At 49.5% G+C, this 17,519-nt stretch overlaps 1 protein-coding gene across 1 annotated transcript in view; it reads left to right on the top strand.

Moving 5' to 3' along the window:
• Positions 1-17,519, top strand: part of AHCYL2 (adenosylhomocysteinase like 2) — a 66,156-nt gene that overhangs the window by 23,431 nt on the left and 25,206 nt on the right. Inside the window, exon 2 of the mRNA XM_071424246.1 lies at positions 14,044-14,152. Coding sequence (XP_071280347.1) covers positions 14,044-14,152 — 109 coding nt within the window. The remainder of the gene's footprint in view (positions 1-14,043; positions 14,153-17,519) is intronic.

Here is a 17,519-nt window from a genome sequence, read left to right as displayed (position 1 = left end):
TTATCCCTGCTCCGTCCTTTTCCTCTTGGTGCAGGGGAAAGTCATGAGGATCTGTAAAATTCCATTATTCATTCCCAGGGCTGATTCCCATGCTGGAATATTTTGTCCTTAATGGCAGAAATACATTCCCAGTGTAAAAAAACCCAGCCCAGGTCGGGTTTGAGCTTTGCTTCAGCACAGGAAAGGGGAGATAAATTGAATTATTTGTAATTTCTGCAAGCACCAACTGATTTGGATCTTAAAAACAGAGATTTGTGTAAGTCACAAGGAATGGGAAGGATCCAGTCCTGATTTAAATTGGTTTAAAATACAAAAATAAATTTTAAAACAGTGGATAAATTTCAGAGCAGTCCTGATTACAAGGCCTGCAGGGACAGCACCCAGGGAATGGATTCCCACTGCCAGGGGCAGGGATGGATGGGATCTTGGGAATTGGGAATTCCTGGTTGGGCTGGAATTGCCAGAGCAGCTGGGGCTGTCCCTGCATCCCTGCAATGTCCAAGGAAAGGTTGGAGCACCCTGGACTCCATGTCAGGGGGGTGAAACTTTTGGAATTTGGGGTTTAAAACCCAAAATAAGGCAGGGGATGCCAGAACGGGGACTCACAGAGGATAAAAGGGGCTGAGGTTGTTCCAGTTTGGAGCTTTGACCTTGGGAAAGAAAAACCTCACATCCATCCCTCAGCTGGGAACATCCATGGAAATCTCTGAGGGATGCAGGAACTCCTTGAAGGATTGGGGAAGGAGCTGGGGTGGGGGTTGGAGTAAAATCTGTGAGGAATTTTCCCAGGATTTGCCTGGGAAAAGTGCTCTGAGAACTCCTGGATGCACAGGGGCTGAACCCTTGGAATAAACTGGAGGTGAACCCTTGGAATAAACTGGAGATGAACCCTTGGAATAAACTGGAGGTGAACCCTTGGAATTTTGGGTGGGTTTGTTTTTATCTACCACGCACTGGAATTAAACCTGGCTTAACAAGGCCTGGCTTTGTGCAGATTTATGAGCAGTATTAATGAGAGAATGGGTTTCTTCTCCGTGTTCCACCTGTTCTGATCCTTCCCTCAGATCTCCTCTGCTCCGGCGTTCCTGAATGGCAACAAACCCGGGGGAAAAGCTGGATTTGTGTCCTCAGTCCTTAATCTGGGATTTGGAGGGTTTTGCCCTCCCCTCTGAGACCCCATAACTTCACTCCCATGGGAAAGAGGCAGCTCAGGGAGTGCTGGGCTGTCATTCCCTGATCCAGGGGCTCCATTCCTCATTACACCAAGCTCCACTGATTAAAGCTCCACTCATTAACTCCATTTCCCTTTGAGTGGGAGCTGGAGCCACCCCCTTCCCTCGGGCTGTGGGGACAGTCCCCGGTGTCACCGAGCTGCTCAGGGAGAGGTTTGGCTTTTCCATCCCAAACACCCAAGTCTGGGTTGGTGGTGGAGCAGGGCAGGGTTTTCTCACCAGCTTTTGGGTTTTGGAGAGGTTCCCTGGGATGAGACCTGTGGAGCCATGGAATGGTCTGGGTGGGAAGGGACCTTCAAGCCCGTCCCGTTCCAGCTCCTGGTGACTCCTTCCAGCTTCCAAACCCCGTCCTTGCCGTGACAGGGGTGGCACTGGGTGGGCTTTGAGGTCCCTTCCCACCCAAACCATTCCAAGATTCCATGGGCTTCCAGCAGAAATTCCACCTCCCACCAGACCAGGCTGCTAAACCTCACTCGCTGAGCTCTGTGCGTCCATTGTTTTTTTCCAAACATGGAATTCACCATTTCTGGCCACAACCTACTCCTCCTTAGCCAGGGACCCTTAACCCAAAAGTCTTGATTTATAACTGAATTTCATTTTTTAGTTGTTCTCTTCCTCCTCCCATCACACATCAGAGCCCGAAGAAAGCTCCCAGCTCTCTCCTAAACTTCCATCTCTGATTCTTGTCCCAGTGGTCCAATTCCATGGCTCTCTCCACAGTTCTCCAGAGCGTTCTTCTGGTGCTCCAGCCCAGCTCCATTCCCTGCCCTGGGCATGCTCCAGCCCCTCCAGGTCGTTTGGGAGCCCCAGGATTTGAGATGGGGCCTCCCCAGCGCTGATTTTCTGGAATTCCAAGGGAAGGGGAGAGCTGGAGAGCTCCCAGGTGAGCTGTGGCTGGAACCCTTGGTGGGGACGTGCAGCTTGGGAACACCAGGACACCAAATGGGGACAACCCCCCACCTTCCATCCAGGGACAGGCTCTGAATCCCTTCCCAATCTTCCATTCCCCAGCAGCCCATGGCATTTGCCGGTGGAAGAAATCCCTGCAAATGCCCGATCATGGATACTCCTCAAAGCCTCTCTGGTTTCTGCCGTTTTCCTCCATCCATGAAAAGGTTGGGATTTTCCCGCAGGCTCTCGCTCCCCCTCGTGCCTGCGTGGGGCTCCTGCAGCCTCTGGGCTGGAATTCCTCCCATTCCCTCCTTCTTCCAGCAGCCCGGCTTTGATCCCACCCTTCTGTCACGGAGGCGGGCCCGGCTTTCAGCAGGGATGGCAATCCCTGTATTTTTGAGGATTTGGGCAATAATTCCTAATTCTTGTTCTCCTGTCAGGGCTTTAATCCTGTTCAGCCTCTGGATACTGTGAATTTTATATTTGCTGAGGTTTTGGATTGTTCTTTGCTCTGAAACTCAACCCTAATTGATTCATCCGTCAAAGTAGAGTTTGAAAGGTTTTCCTAATTGTTTTCCTTTTCCCAGAGCTGGGATGTGGAACAGCTTTTCTGAGCAGATCACTGCTGGTATTTCATCAATATTTTGATAATAAACCTTGGTTTGAGTCAGGGAATTGGAAATCATCATCCACAGGGAGTTAAATGTTGGGGAGCATCAGGATCCAGTGTGTTCAGGGATCATGGTAGGGAAGGAGGAAAATCCTGATTTCCTCATTCTGACCTAAAGCTGCATCTCATCTAAAACTTCAAAGGAGCCTAAATACTCATCATCCACATTTTTTAGTTTTGTTTTTCCTGAAATAAGGTTGTAGAGCCCAGATGGGAAGAGATGGGAACATACCACTTGTGCTGAAATTCCTGATTTGAGAGATTATCCCAGGCTGGAAAGGTTTGCAGTGGAAAATGGAACAACTTGGGGTTTAATCCATTGGAATGTTTGTTGGATCAAACTTCCCAGGAAGGTCTCAGGGGATCAGGTCCAGCAGGGCCACTTGGGGCAGGTTGGCCAGGCCCAGATCCCATCAGGTGTTGGATTTCTCCAAGGATGGAGCCTCCCCAGGGTATCTCTGTGCCTGAGCAGTGTCATCCTCCCAGGAAAACTGGGAATTTCTTGTGTCCCCGTTTGTCCCTGCTGGCTCTTGCCCACTCTGGGCCACACTGAGGAGATCCTGGCTTTGTCCTCCCCTTTCCTCAGGTGCTGGCACCATCCAGGTCCTCTTGTGCCGAGGTGTCCTCGCTCCAGGCTGAGCATTCCCAGCTTCTCCAGGGATGCTTCTCTCCCTTGGCCACCACCATGGCCCTGCCCTGGGCTTGCTCCAGGTTCCTCTCCTGTCCTGGGATGCCCAGCACTGGACACAGAGATGGGAACAGGGAATGGTACAGGGGTGGCTTCTGTGAGAAGCTTCCAGAAACTCCACGTTAGACCCACCCCTGTCTGGGGCTGGACCCATCAGGGGTGGTGGGAGCAGTTCCTGAAGGACTGAGCCCATGGATAAAGGGAGCAGTTCCTGAAGGACTGAGCCCATGGATAAAGGGAGCAGTTCCTGAAGGACTGAGCCCATGGATAAAGGGAGCAGTTCCTGAAGGACTGAGCCCATGGATAAAGGGAGCAGTTCCTGAAGGATTGACCCCATGGATAAAGGGAGCAGTTCCTGAAGGATTGACCCCATGGAAAGGGAGCAGTTCCTGAAGGACTGAGCCCATGGATAAAGGGAGCAGTTCCTGAAGGATTGACCCCATGGATAAAGGGAGCAGTTCCTGAAGGATTGACCCCATGGATAAAGGGAGCAGTTCCTGAAGGATTGACCCCATGGATAAAGGGAGCAGTTCCTGAAGGACTGAGCCCATGGATAAAGGGAGCAGTTCCTGAAGGACTGAGCCCATGGATAAAGGGAGCAGTTCCTGAAGGACTGAGCCCATGGATAAAGGGAGCAGTTCCTGAAGGATTGACCCCATGGAAAAAAGGGATCAACACTGGAGCAGTTCCTGAAGGTCTGAGCACATGGGAAGGACACTGGAGAAGTTCCAGGGAAGGTTTAGGTTGGATATTGGGAAAATTCCTTCCTGGAAAGGGCTGTCTATCCCTGGCACAGCTGCCCAGGGCAGGGCTGGAGTCCCCATCCCTGCAGGAATTTCAAAGCCACCTGGATGTGGCACATGGGGACAGGGTCAGTGGTGGCCTTGGAAGTGCTGGACTGGACTCCGTGGTCTCCAAAGGCTTTTCCAGTCACCTCAATGATTCCATGTTTTCCATGGAGGAAAGAATGCCCAGCGTGCAAGGACAGCGAGAGCTCTGGGAATCCTTTGGCTCCCTGGGAATATCCATGCTGAGCAAATCCCACATTTCCTTTTTCCTGGCACAAATTAAACTTGGTGTTCTTGGAGATGGGAATGGGGCAGTCCCAAGGCAGCGGTGACCGGAAGCTTCTTCCCATCTGCAAGGGGGAGCTGCCAGCAGTGGGAAAATACCACCCCAAATCTAACAAACTCCCAGGTGTTCCCACCCCAAATCTAACAAACTCCCAGACATTCCCACCCCAAATCTAACAAACTCCCAGATGTTCCCACCCCAAATCTAACAAACTCCCAGATGTTCCCACCCCAAATCTAACAAACTCCCAGGTGTTCCCACCCCAAATCTAACAAACTCCCAGGTGTTCCCACCCCAAATCTAACAAACTCCCAGGTGTTCCCACCCCAAATCTAACAAACTCCCAGGTGTTCCCACCCCAAATCTAACAAGCTCCCAGACGTTCCCAGCAGAGAATGGGAATTCCAAAGGACACAAAGAAGGGGAAATGCTCCCAGCTCCACCTTCACCCTGGCATTTATGACAGTCCAAAGAGGGCTCAGAAAGCTTTTCCACATTGGAAATGTGGAATTTTGAGTGAATTTCAGTTAAGATGATACCTCAACTCAAGCCTTCATCCTGCAGAGGGGCAGGATTGTGTTTGTATCCCGGTCTGGATGTGGAATTGTGCAGGAGATCCCTTTCCTAATGTTCCTTCCTGTCCTGTCTGCTCAGCAGAGGGAGCTGCAGCCCTTCCAACAGCTCCGTGTGTGTTCCTGCGCTTATCCTTTAAAAGCATTCACCGAGGAATGTGGAGCTCATTCCGAACCCGATGGATCCTTTAGAAGAATCCCCCTTGGAATGTGGAGCTCATTCCGAACCCGATGGATCCTTTAGAAGCATTCCCCTTGGAATGTGGAGCTCATTCCGAACCAGATCCATCCTTTAGAAGAATTCCTCTTGGAATGTGGAGCTCATTCTGAACTGGATCCATCCTTTAGAATAATTCCTCTTGGAATGTGGAATTCATTCCGAACTGGGTCGATCCTTTAGAAGAATCTCCCCTGGAATGTGGAGCTCATTTCGAACTGGATCCATCCTTTAGAAGACTCCCCCTTGGAATGCGGAGCTCATTCTGAACCGGATCCATCCTTAAGAATTCCCCATGGAATGTGGAGTTCATTGTGAACCGGATCCATCCTTTAGAAGAATTCCTCCTGGAATGTGGAGCTCACTCTGAACCAGGTGGAGCTGGAGCTGAGCTGGAGCTGGAGCTGAGCTTTGGTCAGGATTCAAGGCATCCCTGCTCTCTTTGGGTTGAGGCTGCAGGAATTTTGGTGGTGCCGAGTGAAATCCTCAGTGCTGGAAGCCTCCAGGTCTAAATCCCGGCGTGCCTGCAGGACATCACTGCCAGAGTCATGGGAATGTTGGAATTTTGGGGACGCCGGGCTGGGATCCTCAGCGGGTGATGGATGGACACATCCTCCACACCACAGCCAGGCTGTTCCTGACTCAAACACCGAGCAGAGCTGGGCTCAGTGGGAAATCAGGGCTGTGGAAACAGGCTGGATCTGAGCCCTTCCCAGGTTTGGGATTTGGAGCAGGAATGAGGAACCCATCGCTGCCCTGAGCACGAGCCTAGATCCTGAAGGGGCCTCTCTGTGGGACATCTGTCCCTGAGGGCTCTGTGAGCTGTGGGGCTGGGCTGGTGCATCCCAGTGCATCCCAGTGCATTCCCAGTGCATTCCAGTGCATTCCCAGTGCATCCCAGTGCATTCCCTGTGCATCCCAGTGCATTCCCAGTGCACTCCCAGATGTGAGCGTGGAGGGATTCGCCGTGGGAGATGTGGGACGGCGGCGCCGGCGCCTTCCAGCTGCCCGAGTGGATGGTGAGTTACTGACCTGCTGCCTTTAACCAGCACTGGCCAGCTGGATTCCTGGTGAGAACTTCAGGAGATTTATTTCCAGCATTCCGCTGGAGTGAGGCTCGTTAAGGTGGGAGATTAACGAGCATCGTGCATGAATGAATTGCCCCGTTAATAAGGGCCAAGATTATCTCCCCCCAGTCAGGTCACCCCAAATCCGTTGTATTCACAACCAGTTCTTATAGGAATTTGGGACTGGTGGGGAGGAGGAGTGGGAGAACCCACAGCGTGTTCCAGAGATTTGGAATTTCATCCCAAGTCCACCTTTTCAGCTTAATTTTTACCAGCAACTTACATTCTGCTGTCGGAATAAAACCTCTAAAGCTTCCAGACACCCGCCAGGGCAACAAGCACTCCCTATTTGAGTGGTTAAAGAGTTTAGAATAGATCCCAAATATTAAATCCACTTTTCCCTCCTTCTCTGGTGGAGAGAATTCCCGAAGCAGCTGAAAATAAAATGACATAGCTCCAAAAACCAGGCAGGGCTTGGAAGGCAGAATTCCCTCTCTGGGACTGTGTCCCCCGGGGTTTGTCAGTGTCCTGTGGCCCAAAAATGGACCAATATTTGTTATTTCTTCCTATATTTCTGCTCACATCTCCAATTTCTGGATTTGAAGTTGTCCTTCCTGGTAGTTCTTCTAAAAACACTTGGGCCAATGCAATAAAAAGTTGGAATTCTGGTGCTCCTGCAAAGGAATTTGATTTTATTTACAAATATTGTCCGTGCATTGGATTCAGATGTCATTACTCCCCCTTATATCCAGCTTTATGTTCCCTGCTATTCCTTTTCTTAATGTTACGGATTTTATTGTAAAATTCCAGGTTGTTCTGCCTCTCACTCACTTTTTTGCGACGCGGTTCTTTCAGCCTTCCCCCAAATTTAACATATTTTTATCAACAATCAGGAATGAATGTTGCATTTTAGGGGTGTCAGTGACAAACTTTGCATCATTCACAACTTCATTTATAGTCTCAAATGTGGATTTTTCTTTGTAAAAACTGCAGTTTTCCTTAAAAACAAAACCTCTCCCTGTGGGTTCTCTATTTTTTCCATTATGGATTCGGTGCTTCTGGGATCAGGGTCAGATGACAAAAACTTTATTTAAATAGACTTTTTTCATTCTTGTTGCTTTAATAATTTCCTTTTCCAGCGCAGTTTTATGATTTCATGGATGGTTTAAAGCTGCCGTGGCATCAAATCCATCTCCAAAGGGCTCCAAAGGGTCATGTCCTGCAGCGCCGTTTTTAATCAGGATTTTAACTCGGCTCATTTGCATTTTATGGGGTTCCTCGGGTCAGCGTGGGAGGGAGCAGCCACATTTCGAGAAATAATTAGCCCAAGCTCTAAATTGTTCATTATCTTTAAGGCCATTATTTCAAAGAGTCTTTTAGGTCTTAATGTTCTTGCTGAGTCCCTGTTTTTATGTTCACCTCTTATTATTAACCAAATATTGGAAAATTGTATTAGTAGTGAACAACAACGACAACAACAACGATAATAATATAATATAGAATATATTATAATAATAGTATAATAATATAATATATGTAATATAATAATATAGTATAGAACAGTATAATATATAGATAATATATAATAAATATTTTTAAATTAATACTACTATTATTATTATTATTATTATTATCATTATTATTATCATTATTATTAATATTATTACTATTTTATTACTATTATTATTCCTTTGGATTGGTTCTTGGGAAAGCACCTTAAAATGTGGGTTCTCCCATATTTTGGGACTCTGATGGAATCACAGAATCCCTGAGGCTGGAAAATCCCTCTGAGCCCATGGAGTCCAAGCATTCCCAGCCCTGCCCAGGCCACCACTGCCCCACGTCCCCAAGTGCCACATCCACAGGGCTTTGAAATCCCTCCGGGGATGGGGACTCAAAGCTCCCTGGGCAGCCTTTTCCAGGGCTGGACAGCCTTTTCCATGAAGGAGTTTTCCCCAGAATCCCAGCTGGGCCCCCTGAACACCCTCAGCAGTCAGGGAAGGATTCCGTGTGCAGCTGTGGGAGGAACTGCGGGATCCCTCAGGATGGGGTGTCCTGGCAGGCGGTGACTCCACAGGGATTTTCCAGCTCCAGCTACTGAGATCCCACATCTTCAAATTGTAAAACACCCGTGGCCTGTTGAGTGCAAGTTGAGGCAGTGTGGAAATACCAATTTCCAGGTTTTCCTGCTTTTTGTGGGACTGTGCCCAACAGAGCTGGGATGGCCCAGGGCACCCATTCCGCTGCTGAGGGAGGAGATTTTTCTCTTCCTTGTCCTTCCTGTTGTCCCCACTGGAAGCACCTGGGTTAGGGATTTGCTGTTTTCTTCTTTGAAGGATTTCTCCTCCCTGCTCCCACCAGTTCCAAGGGATTCTCTGTCAGATGTCCCTGGATCCCTGGCAGGGCCCAAGGCCAGGCAGGACATTGGAGTCCCCTGAGGGACAGTGGGAGGTGTCCCTGCATGGCAGAGGTGGCACTGAGGGGCTTTGAGGTCCCTCCCAACCAGAATTCCGCTATTCCATGATCCAGCACTGGGCTTGATGCCCTGTGCAGGCTGCCCTAGGACAGAGGCTGGGCAGAGTTCCAGAATAAAGCAGGGATTCATTCCAAGGATCTCCTCCATGGATGCACCTTGGGCAGCACCAGAGCCCAGCCAGGGCTGCACCCAAGATGAACCAAAATGGCCCCAAAATGCACCAGCGCTCCCGGGGTCTCTCCCTGGGATCAGTTCTGCTCCATTTGCATCTTGCAGTTCATTGTCCCATTCCAGCTTTAGCCCCTGCAGTCCCACCCTGCTTGTTTTTCTCTCTCCAGCCCACGGGGTTTGTGCTCCTGGGCTGAGATTTGGGGCATTTGTCCTTGGTGCCCAGCTGGAGCAGGAATTGTTTTGTCTCCCTGCTCTGTGCACAGAGCTCACCATCCCATAATATGGAGCTCAGAACTGCACACCAAAGCAGCACAGAATGTGAAACATAGAAAAGCCAAACCTAGGGATCAGGGTGATCCCTCCAAGGATCAATAGTTAGAATTCCCAACCCCCTTGGAAAAGCGCTTTGGCCCACCTGGGCGACTCCTCATTCCCAGCCTTTCTCAAATCCTCTGGCTAAAACCAGCTTTAACCTGCACATTCCCTGGCTGCTTTCCACAAGGGTTAAACCTGTTTGTTAATCCTGGAGCTGAGCTCTGTGTGATGAATCTGAACACTCTGACCTGCAGCGAAATGTTTGGCTCAGGGGGGAATCCCACATGGACTTAGGGGATCCCACATGGACTTAGGGGATGTGGAGCTCCAGGATGAGCAGGTTGGGACAATCTCTCTCCTGGAATGGTGTGATCCAGGCCCGGGAGGTGGCTGAGGAGAGGTGAGGCTGAGGGTTGGAGCTCATTCCCAACATGGAGAGGGTTGGGAGCCAGGCTCCTGCTGGCACCAGTGTCCCCAGCACCTCTCAGGTGTCCCCAGGAGCAGGAGGTGAAGGATCCGCCTTGGCAGCTCCGGCGCTGCAGGGAAACAACTTTTCCTTCGGGAACAGGGATGAGGTTTGGCATGGGACGTCAGGAACATCACCTCAGTCCCCTCGTGTCACAGCACAAAAAATAATTTCTCACCCATTTTCACCCTCCTTTATTAAAAAAAAAAAAAAAAGTAAATTGATTTTATCTCTCTGCATCATCGATGGATGAGATGTTTTTCCACTGGGAAAAGACTTCCCAGGAAGTTTGACACTGAGCAGTGGCAGTTATTCAAGGCCACCACCTTGTCTCACTGTTCCATCCATAAAACGATGGATTTTAACTCATTCCATGCAGAAATTTAAATTCCCAGCTTCTTTGCAGTTGGATTTGGAAGATCCAGCAATGCTGGAGAGCTTGCGCTGCTTAATCCCTCTTGTTTTCTCCTTTTGTTCCCAAGGAAAAAATACATCCGTGGCCAAGAATCAATTAAAGACACTCAGAACAAAACAATTTACTGGGATTGAGCGTAGTTCTCTCTGGTTTTATTTGACTGACCCAGATTGACACAGAAATTGCAGAAGATTCCTGAGCTCTGGGGTGGAGATGAAGCAAAAGTTTTTATTTTTAGCATTTTTATTGAATATTGGTTCTTAATTTTAATGTGTTGGACTCGACCTTCATTGAGGAAAAAAAGGAGGGTTTTTTTCCTAGGAAAAGCCTTTGGATTTAAGTAACTTGGTGTGAAAACCTGCTGGAAAAGGAGTTTGTGCTTTGATGGTACCATGAAATGAGTTTTTTACCCCCTTTAAAGGCTTTGAGTTGACTTACACTGAGCTGAAGTCATGTGTCCCTTAGGATTTTGCAGGAGAAGGTTCGTGGATAATGTGGAAAATGAAAAATTTACCTGGAATACACAACTAGGGCTGCAATATCAAGTGAGAAAAACAATGCTGATCCCAGATTCTTATTCCCTGAGATAAATCCACACTGGAAATAATTCATATTTCCATTTTTCACATTTTTCAGTCATTGTACAGCTCAGGAATTCTGGGGGGATTTCCTTCCTTTTTTCCCCCCCATCCATTCCTCTAGGAGTTGCTTTCATGTAGCCCAGGAATTTTTGCTCTTTTAGTGGATTCCTTGAAGTTTCCCCTGGAGATGGAAATGCCATGGAAGGAACATTTTGGGGAAGGAATTTTCCCTGGCAGTGTTTTCCATCTTTGGGACAACTGTTGAGGAGCAGGATCAGATCTGACCTGGTGTAAATCAGGTGTAAATCAGGTGTACAGAAAGAATCAGGGCCGGGGGAGCTTTTTATTCCATGTTCAGTCAGAATTGGTGCTGAGGACAACCAGTGATGCCCTGCTGCTTCCCAGATCCCTTTTCCTTGGAATTGCAGAATGGAATCATGGGACTGGTTGGGTTGGAGGGGACCTCAAAACCCCGCCAACCTCTGCCAGTGCCTCACCACCCCCATTTTTCCCATTTTTTCTTCCTTGGATCATCTCTTCCCACCTAAAAGGCTGTGGAACGAGCAGATGCCATGCAGGACAATCATTTTAATCCTCATTCAGCGTCTGGCTTTGTCATCCAAGGAGTTTTATCCCTGATAATTTATTACCTGAGATAACTCCCATAAAAACCCCTCAACGTCCTGCCCAGAGAATCTGTGGTGCTCCATCCCTGGAAGCGTCCGAGGTTGGAGCAACCTGGGATGGTGGGAGGTGTGGGGTGGAACTGGATGGGATTTAAGGTCCCTTCCAACCCAAACCATTCCACGATTCCATAATTCCCAAAGGACTGGAACAACACAGGGATGGGTGTTGGAGTCTGGACCCTTCCAAGGACAAACTCTGCCCTGGTTGCTGTGGGGGACACAGCGAGGAGCGGGATAATTAAAATAATAATAATTAAAAACCACTTTGCCATCCGACAAACGCCCCCGTTGTTTTAGTTGCTCATTAGTTAATTTCCCTGTAACGAGGCTCCGTTAACGCAATCATCTGACATTGGGGGGAAAGAGAGAGAGCGGGAGGGCCCGAGTTAAAGGAGCTTAATTAGCGAGTTAATTATAGCGAGCAGGGAAATGTTCTGGTTACATAAATAAGGCATTGTTATGCGCACAGCAGCCAGGCCACGCTCAGAACTGCCGCGGAGCTCCCAGGTCAGGCAACGCTGTAATTCCACACAAAACACAGGCAGGAATTGTTTGTCGGGACGCCTCATTAAGTCCCGGGGTCTGCCAAAAAAACCAAAAAACAACAACAAAAAGTCTGAAAATCCAACCGGTTCCCTTTGCCTCCCCCCTGTGGCTGCGGTGAAACCGGAGCGGGCGGGATCGGGATGGGCTGAGGATATAAACGGGACCGGGGCATTCCCTGCTCCGTTTGGAGGGAGCCGCGCCCGGGGCAGCCGGCGAGGCCGCCATGCCCAACAAGAAGAAATACAACATCAACGGGGAGCCAACGGGGATGAAAGCCCAGGTGAGGGCACTCCTGGGGACCAGAATAATGGTTTTTCTACTCAAAAGCGCGATTGTTTCTCTGCTGCCTCTCTCTTCTTCCTCCTCTCCTCGCTGTTTCCACCCAGTCACTTATTCCTGGAGCTCCTTGGTTGGAGAAAATCCCGATCTCTGGAGAGCTTCCCTTAATTTTCTCTTGGGAGCGATGAAGAGTCGAGGCCAACACGTTGCTCCGGGGTTGTTCTTCTGTCTGGAGGAGTTGGTGGGGTCGGCATGGGGAAGTTTTCCAGGAAAACCTTGGATAAGGAGACCTTTTTTGCACAGAGAAGTAGCTCAAGGTGGCTCCTTGTGATGGAAACCCCAGGTCAGATGAGCAGGGGCTCATTTGGAATGTAAAGGTGAAACCTCACCTGCATTAACCCCTTGTGCCCCTGCAGGTGAGGTTTTCCAGCAGGAATCATTTGTTCCTGCTGGAAGTCGAAAGCAGCAGCTCCTGTGTCACTTCAGAGCAGCTTGGGCTCCTAAATTCAAGGAACTGCAGCTCTTCAAGGCTCCACAGTTTTTCCTTGAAGCTGTTGCCCTCAGAGGTGTTTTGGTGGGAGCTGATCGAGCCAAATCTCTCTTTTCATCCCATTTGGAGCATTCCCAGCCCGTCTGGAACATGGCTCTTGTGGGTTTGGCAGGTTTGGAGCAGTCTGGCACAGGAGAAGGTGTCCTGTGGAACTGGATGATCCTTAAGGTCCCTTCCAACCCAAATCATTCTGGGACCGTGTGAAATTCCCTTTTTGCCCCACTCTCTCTATTCCCTAAAGGATTCAACCCAAAGGACGTCGGCCAACGCAGAAAAGCAGATCCAAGCCTTGACCTGGCCCCTTCCAGAATTTCCCTTTCCTGCTGCTTCCTTCCACTTCCTGACCGTCTCAGCTAAAGCTGAACCCAGCCTGTGGCAGTGTTTGAGGGGTTTAAACCTTACAGGGTTTATTTAAGTCCGGTTCTAATTCTGCTGGAGTCGGTTCAGGACTTCTTTTGCTTTGTCGTTTACTTGGTTTTGGATGTGTGAGGGCTCAGGGAGCTCTGGATTACCAGGATCACTGCATTGTGTGAGAAGTGTGCTTGATGTCCTTGAAGAGGTGATGTGGGAAAGGAAAATGTGAATTTAACCCAAATTATTCCCCCTTTGTTAGAATGCCTGCGTGTCTCCAGCTCCGCTTCACACCAATAACCTCCTCCTGTGATGGAGCTGCTCAGCCGTGGAGGGATTTGTTCTAAATTAAGGGAAGAAAAAGGACAAAAAAGGGAAGTTATTTCAGGCCAGCAGCTTCTTAGAGGAGGAACATAAACCCCGGTGTGTGTGCAAAGCCCCCGTCCCGCGGGATCAGGGCGTTAATCCTGGCACAGCCCTGGCTGTAACTTGAGTTTGGTGAGGATTTTCCCTTCCTGTGGCTGCTCCTGATCCGGTGTCATTCTGTTGTGTACTCCTAAAAACTTGTGTTCTCCAGCCATCTGTGCTCCCAAAATTCAACAGCCTGGAGTGACATCTCTAATCTTGGCTGGAAGGACTGAAATTAAACAAAATGGGCAATTTACCATATCCAGTCCCCATTAAATAACAGGAATTGTGCCACGACAGAGATGGTGCTGGTGTCTGCTCAAGGCTTTGGGTTCTTGGGATTGATCCGTTGTGTTTTTTACAGAAAATCCCTGATTTCTTTCCACAGATCCAGTTTGCTGACCAAAAGCAGGAGTTCAACAAGCGCCCGACCAAGATCGGCCGCCGGTCGCTGTCCCGCTCCATCTCGCAGTCCTCGACCGACAGCTACAGCTCAGGTGCGTCCAGGCATCTCCCAGTCTGCTCTGGGCTCACAGGGAAGGCATGGAAATAGGGGTTTGCCTTTTTCCTCATTGTCCTGAACAGCTGGATGGAAAATTACATTATTCTGGTGCTCTCCTGCTCTCTCCTTATAACCCCGGTGTGCAGCTGCTTCTGCCCTCCCTTCCACTCCCTCCTCTCCTCCCTGTCCTGATCCCCCCAGGAAAAGAGTGTTCCCACACTTTGTTCCTGCTTAAGCATCATCTTCCCTCCTGTTCCTGAACAAATCCATGGGGATCCCTCTGCAGGATTGTTGCACATGAGGTTGGAGTCTCTGAGGACTTTGAAGGGCTCTTGGAAGGGGTTTCTCCTGCTGGAATGGATTTTTGGGATACTTGGCAGCTCACGGTGTGTTTGGGGAGAATCTGAGTGGTTTCAGGGACCTTAGAGCTCACCTCATTCCGCCCCCTTGCTGTCAAGGACACCTTCCACTAGTCCAGGTTGCTCCAGGCCTCATCCAGCCCAGCCTGGGAGGTTCAAAGCTCTGATTCAGCTCTGGCAAGTTTGGAAAACCTCAGGAAACTCCAGCTCCAGCTGCTCCTGATGGCTCATGGCTGGTGGCCAGAAGTCCTCCTAACTGGGAACTCTCCTTGGTGTTTCTCCACACATTCCCGCAATGCCGAGGATGTTGGAGACGAGCTGGGACAGGACTGGGCTGTGAGGAGCCCTTGGCATTCCTCAGGAGGTTTGGAAGAGCAGAGCTGGAAAGGCCATGGTTATCAGGTCACTCAGCTCCTGGCAGAGCTGTTCTCTCCAGAAGATGGAGGTTCTGATCTGATCCTGGACACCACAGTCCCAGGCTGCATCCCGGTTTTTGTGGGAATGCCAACTGTTCCTCGTCTCCTTTCCCAGCTCCCGCTTGCTGCTTCCTCCGTGCTGCTTTGCAGGCTTGGAGCAACCTCCAAAGTCTCTTCCAGAGGTTGGGATGAGCCCCCCAGAGGCTGGGCACGCCTGGGTGACCCATCCTGCGGGCACTGACAGCGTTCCCATGGAAAAGGGAGAAATTCAGGAATGCTCATGCCACATTCTCTCCGGAGGCACATTAGCCCAGGCTCTGTTGGGAATCCACAACTCCATCTGATCCTGGAGCACCTGGGAATGTTTGGGACTATTTCTGCAGACTCTGAGTCTGCTTATCCTGGCCGACGTCACCGTGGTCGCTCCCAAGTCACAGCTGGAAGGACTTGGAGCAACTTTGGGGAATTCTGCTCCTCTCGTTGCAATTAACATCAGAATTGCAATTAATTATCTTGTGCAAATGTTCAATTTCCTGCTAATGAAAGGAGCGAGACTGGCATTCCTGATGGAGGACTTCAGTTCCATGATGGCAGATGGATGATGGATGGATGGATGGATGATGGATGGATGATGGATGGATGATGGATGGATGGAGGGATGGATGGATGATGGATGGATGGATTGATGGATGGATGGATGGATGATGGATGGATGGATGGATGGATGGATGGATGGATGGATGGATGATGGATGGATGATGGATGGATGATGGATGGATTTTTTTAGGTCAGCCCAGCCTGGATGACCCAAGTGCTCAACATTGTGTGTTACCCACCACAGGCACATTCTGAGGGTGGGATTAGGACAGGAATATTTGGAATTCCAGGCCTCTGACTTCATCCTGGTGATGTTTCATATTTTTGGAAGGTTTTACAGAGAATAAACCAGTTTTTTCCGTATTTGGGGCCTGTAAGAGGCTCAGGCTGCCCCTTTTTTGCCCTTTGTGATGCCAATTTAGGCAGCCATGAGTGGACCCTCACCTCAAATATCAGCAAAGCCAGACTTGGCTGAGTTTAGGCTCTGATCTGGGCTTTGCTGGGGCAGGACATGGATGGAGGTCGCCTGAGACCTGCTGCTTTTGGATAATGGAAATCATGGAATCCTGGAATGGTTTTGGTGGGAAGGGACCTCAGAGTGCACCCAGTGCCACCCCTGCCATGGCAGGAGCACCTCCCACTGTCCCAGGTGGCTCCAGGCCTTCTCCAACCTTGGGACACATCCAGGGATTTGGAATCCTCATCCTCTCTGGACAGAGATTCAAACATGTAACACAAATAATCCAGTTGATGTTTCAGTTTTCCGTAGCTCACAGAATGCCAAGCCCAGGGAGGAGGTTTTTTTTTCATTACTCAGTTTTGGAGAATATTTTTATTAAACTGTCCCATCAATTAATGACAGGAATCCTTTCCTTTCAGTCCTTGTTTTTCATTTTACAGAAAAGCAAAGGCAAAATTGACTTTTAGAGATTTGGTTTACTGTTATATTAACTATCAGCATTCATTTAATTACTGCAATTATATGTACACTTCTATATTTTAGATTTATTTAATAGTATAAAACCTCCTGCCTATGAAAATCTGGCGACTCCAGGCAGGATTTTTCATTCAAAAAAATTACTTTTAACCCCCAGAACCAAAACTCCCTGTTTTTTAAGCAACCTCTACACAGATTAACTCTCTTCAAGGAACTAATCCTCTTCCAACTAATTAATCCTTTCTCCTGGAGCCCTTGACATAGAGTTTGGTTTTATACAAGGTGCCCTTTGTGGTTAATCCTGGCTCCTGGTCCCTGGGGATCTGCTGTGGGATTGGGATCAGAGCTGGAGCCCCGCTGCCCCCAGGGGTTGTTGGCAAGGTGGGGCTCAACACTCGGCAAGGATGGGGAGAAATTCCAGCAATGCCTAATTCCCTCCTAATTCCCTGGGATCGGGAGCTGGGCAGCTCTGGGGGAGCCTGGCACACCCACAGCACCCAGGCTGAGCTTTTTCCTTGGAATCCTGGAACCCTTCCCACGAGCCGGGAGGGAAAGCTTGAGCTTGTTGGGTCCTGCAGGAAGCACAACCCCATGGCCCCAAAAGTTTAACAACTTTTTTGGGGTTTTTGTTGTGGAAATGTCACTGGAGCTGATCAGGGTAGAAGATTGTTGGATTTGCTCTGAATGAATGAAGGGGCTGTTGGAACCCATCCCCACTCAAGGCCTGGATGCCACTGGAATGCTGTGGCTCTCTGGGAATGCTGCTGGGATCAGCGCTGCGAGAACCTCCCCCACTTCCTGCTGCCCCATTCCCCTGGTGCAGGTTTGGGGTGGAAAGAAACTGGGAATCTTGACATTGGCTGGAGCAGCTCCCATGGGTTCCAGAGGCCTGTGGGGATGTGGAAGGAGGAGTATCCATCACCGTGTCCATCATTCCCAGTGATCCAAAGTATCGGCCAGCTCCATCAGGGCCATCGTGGATGGAGCTGTTCCACCACAGAATTCCTCTGAGGTGGACACAAAATCATTGGATTGGATGCTGGGCCCCAGGTT

This window comes from Agelaius tricolor, unplaced genomic scaffold, assembly GCF_023055355.1.
Source record: "Agelaius tricolor isolate 1412-34295 unplaced genomic scaffold, bAgeTri1.0.p SCAF_3, whole genome shotgun sequence".
NCBI lineage: Eukaryota > Metazoa > Chordata > Aves > Passeriformes > Icteridae > Agelaius > Agelaius tricolor.
This window is presented reverse-complemented; position numbering and strand designations above follow the sequence as displayed.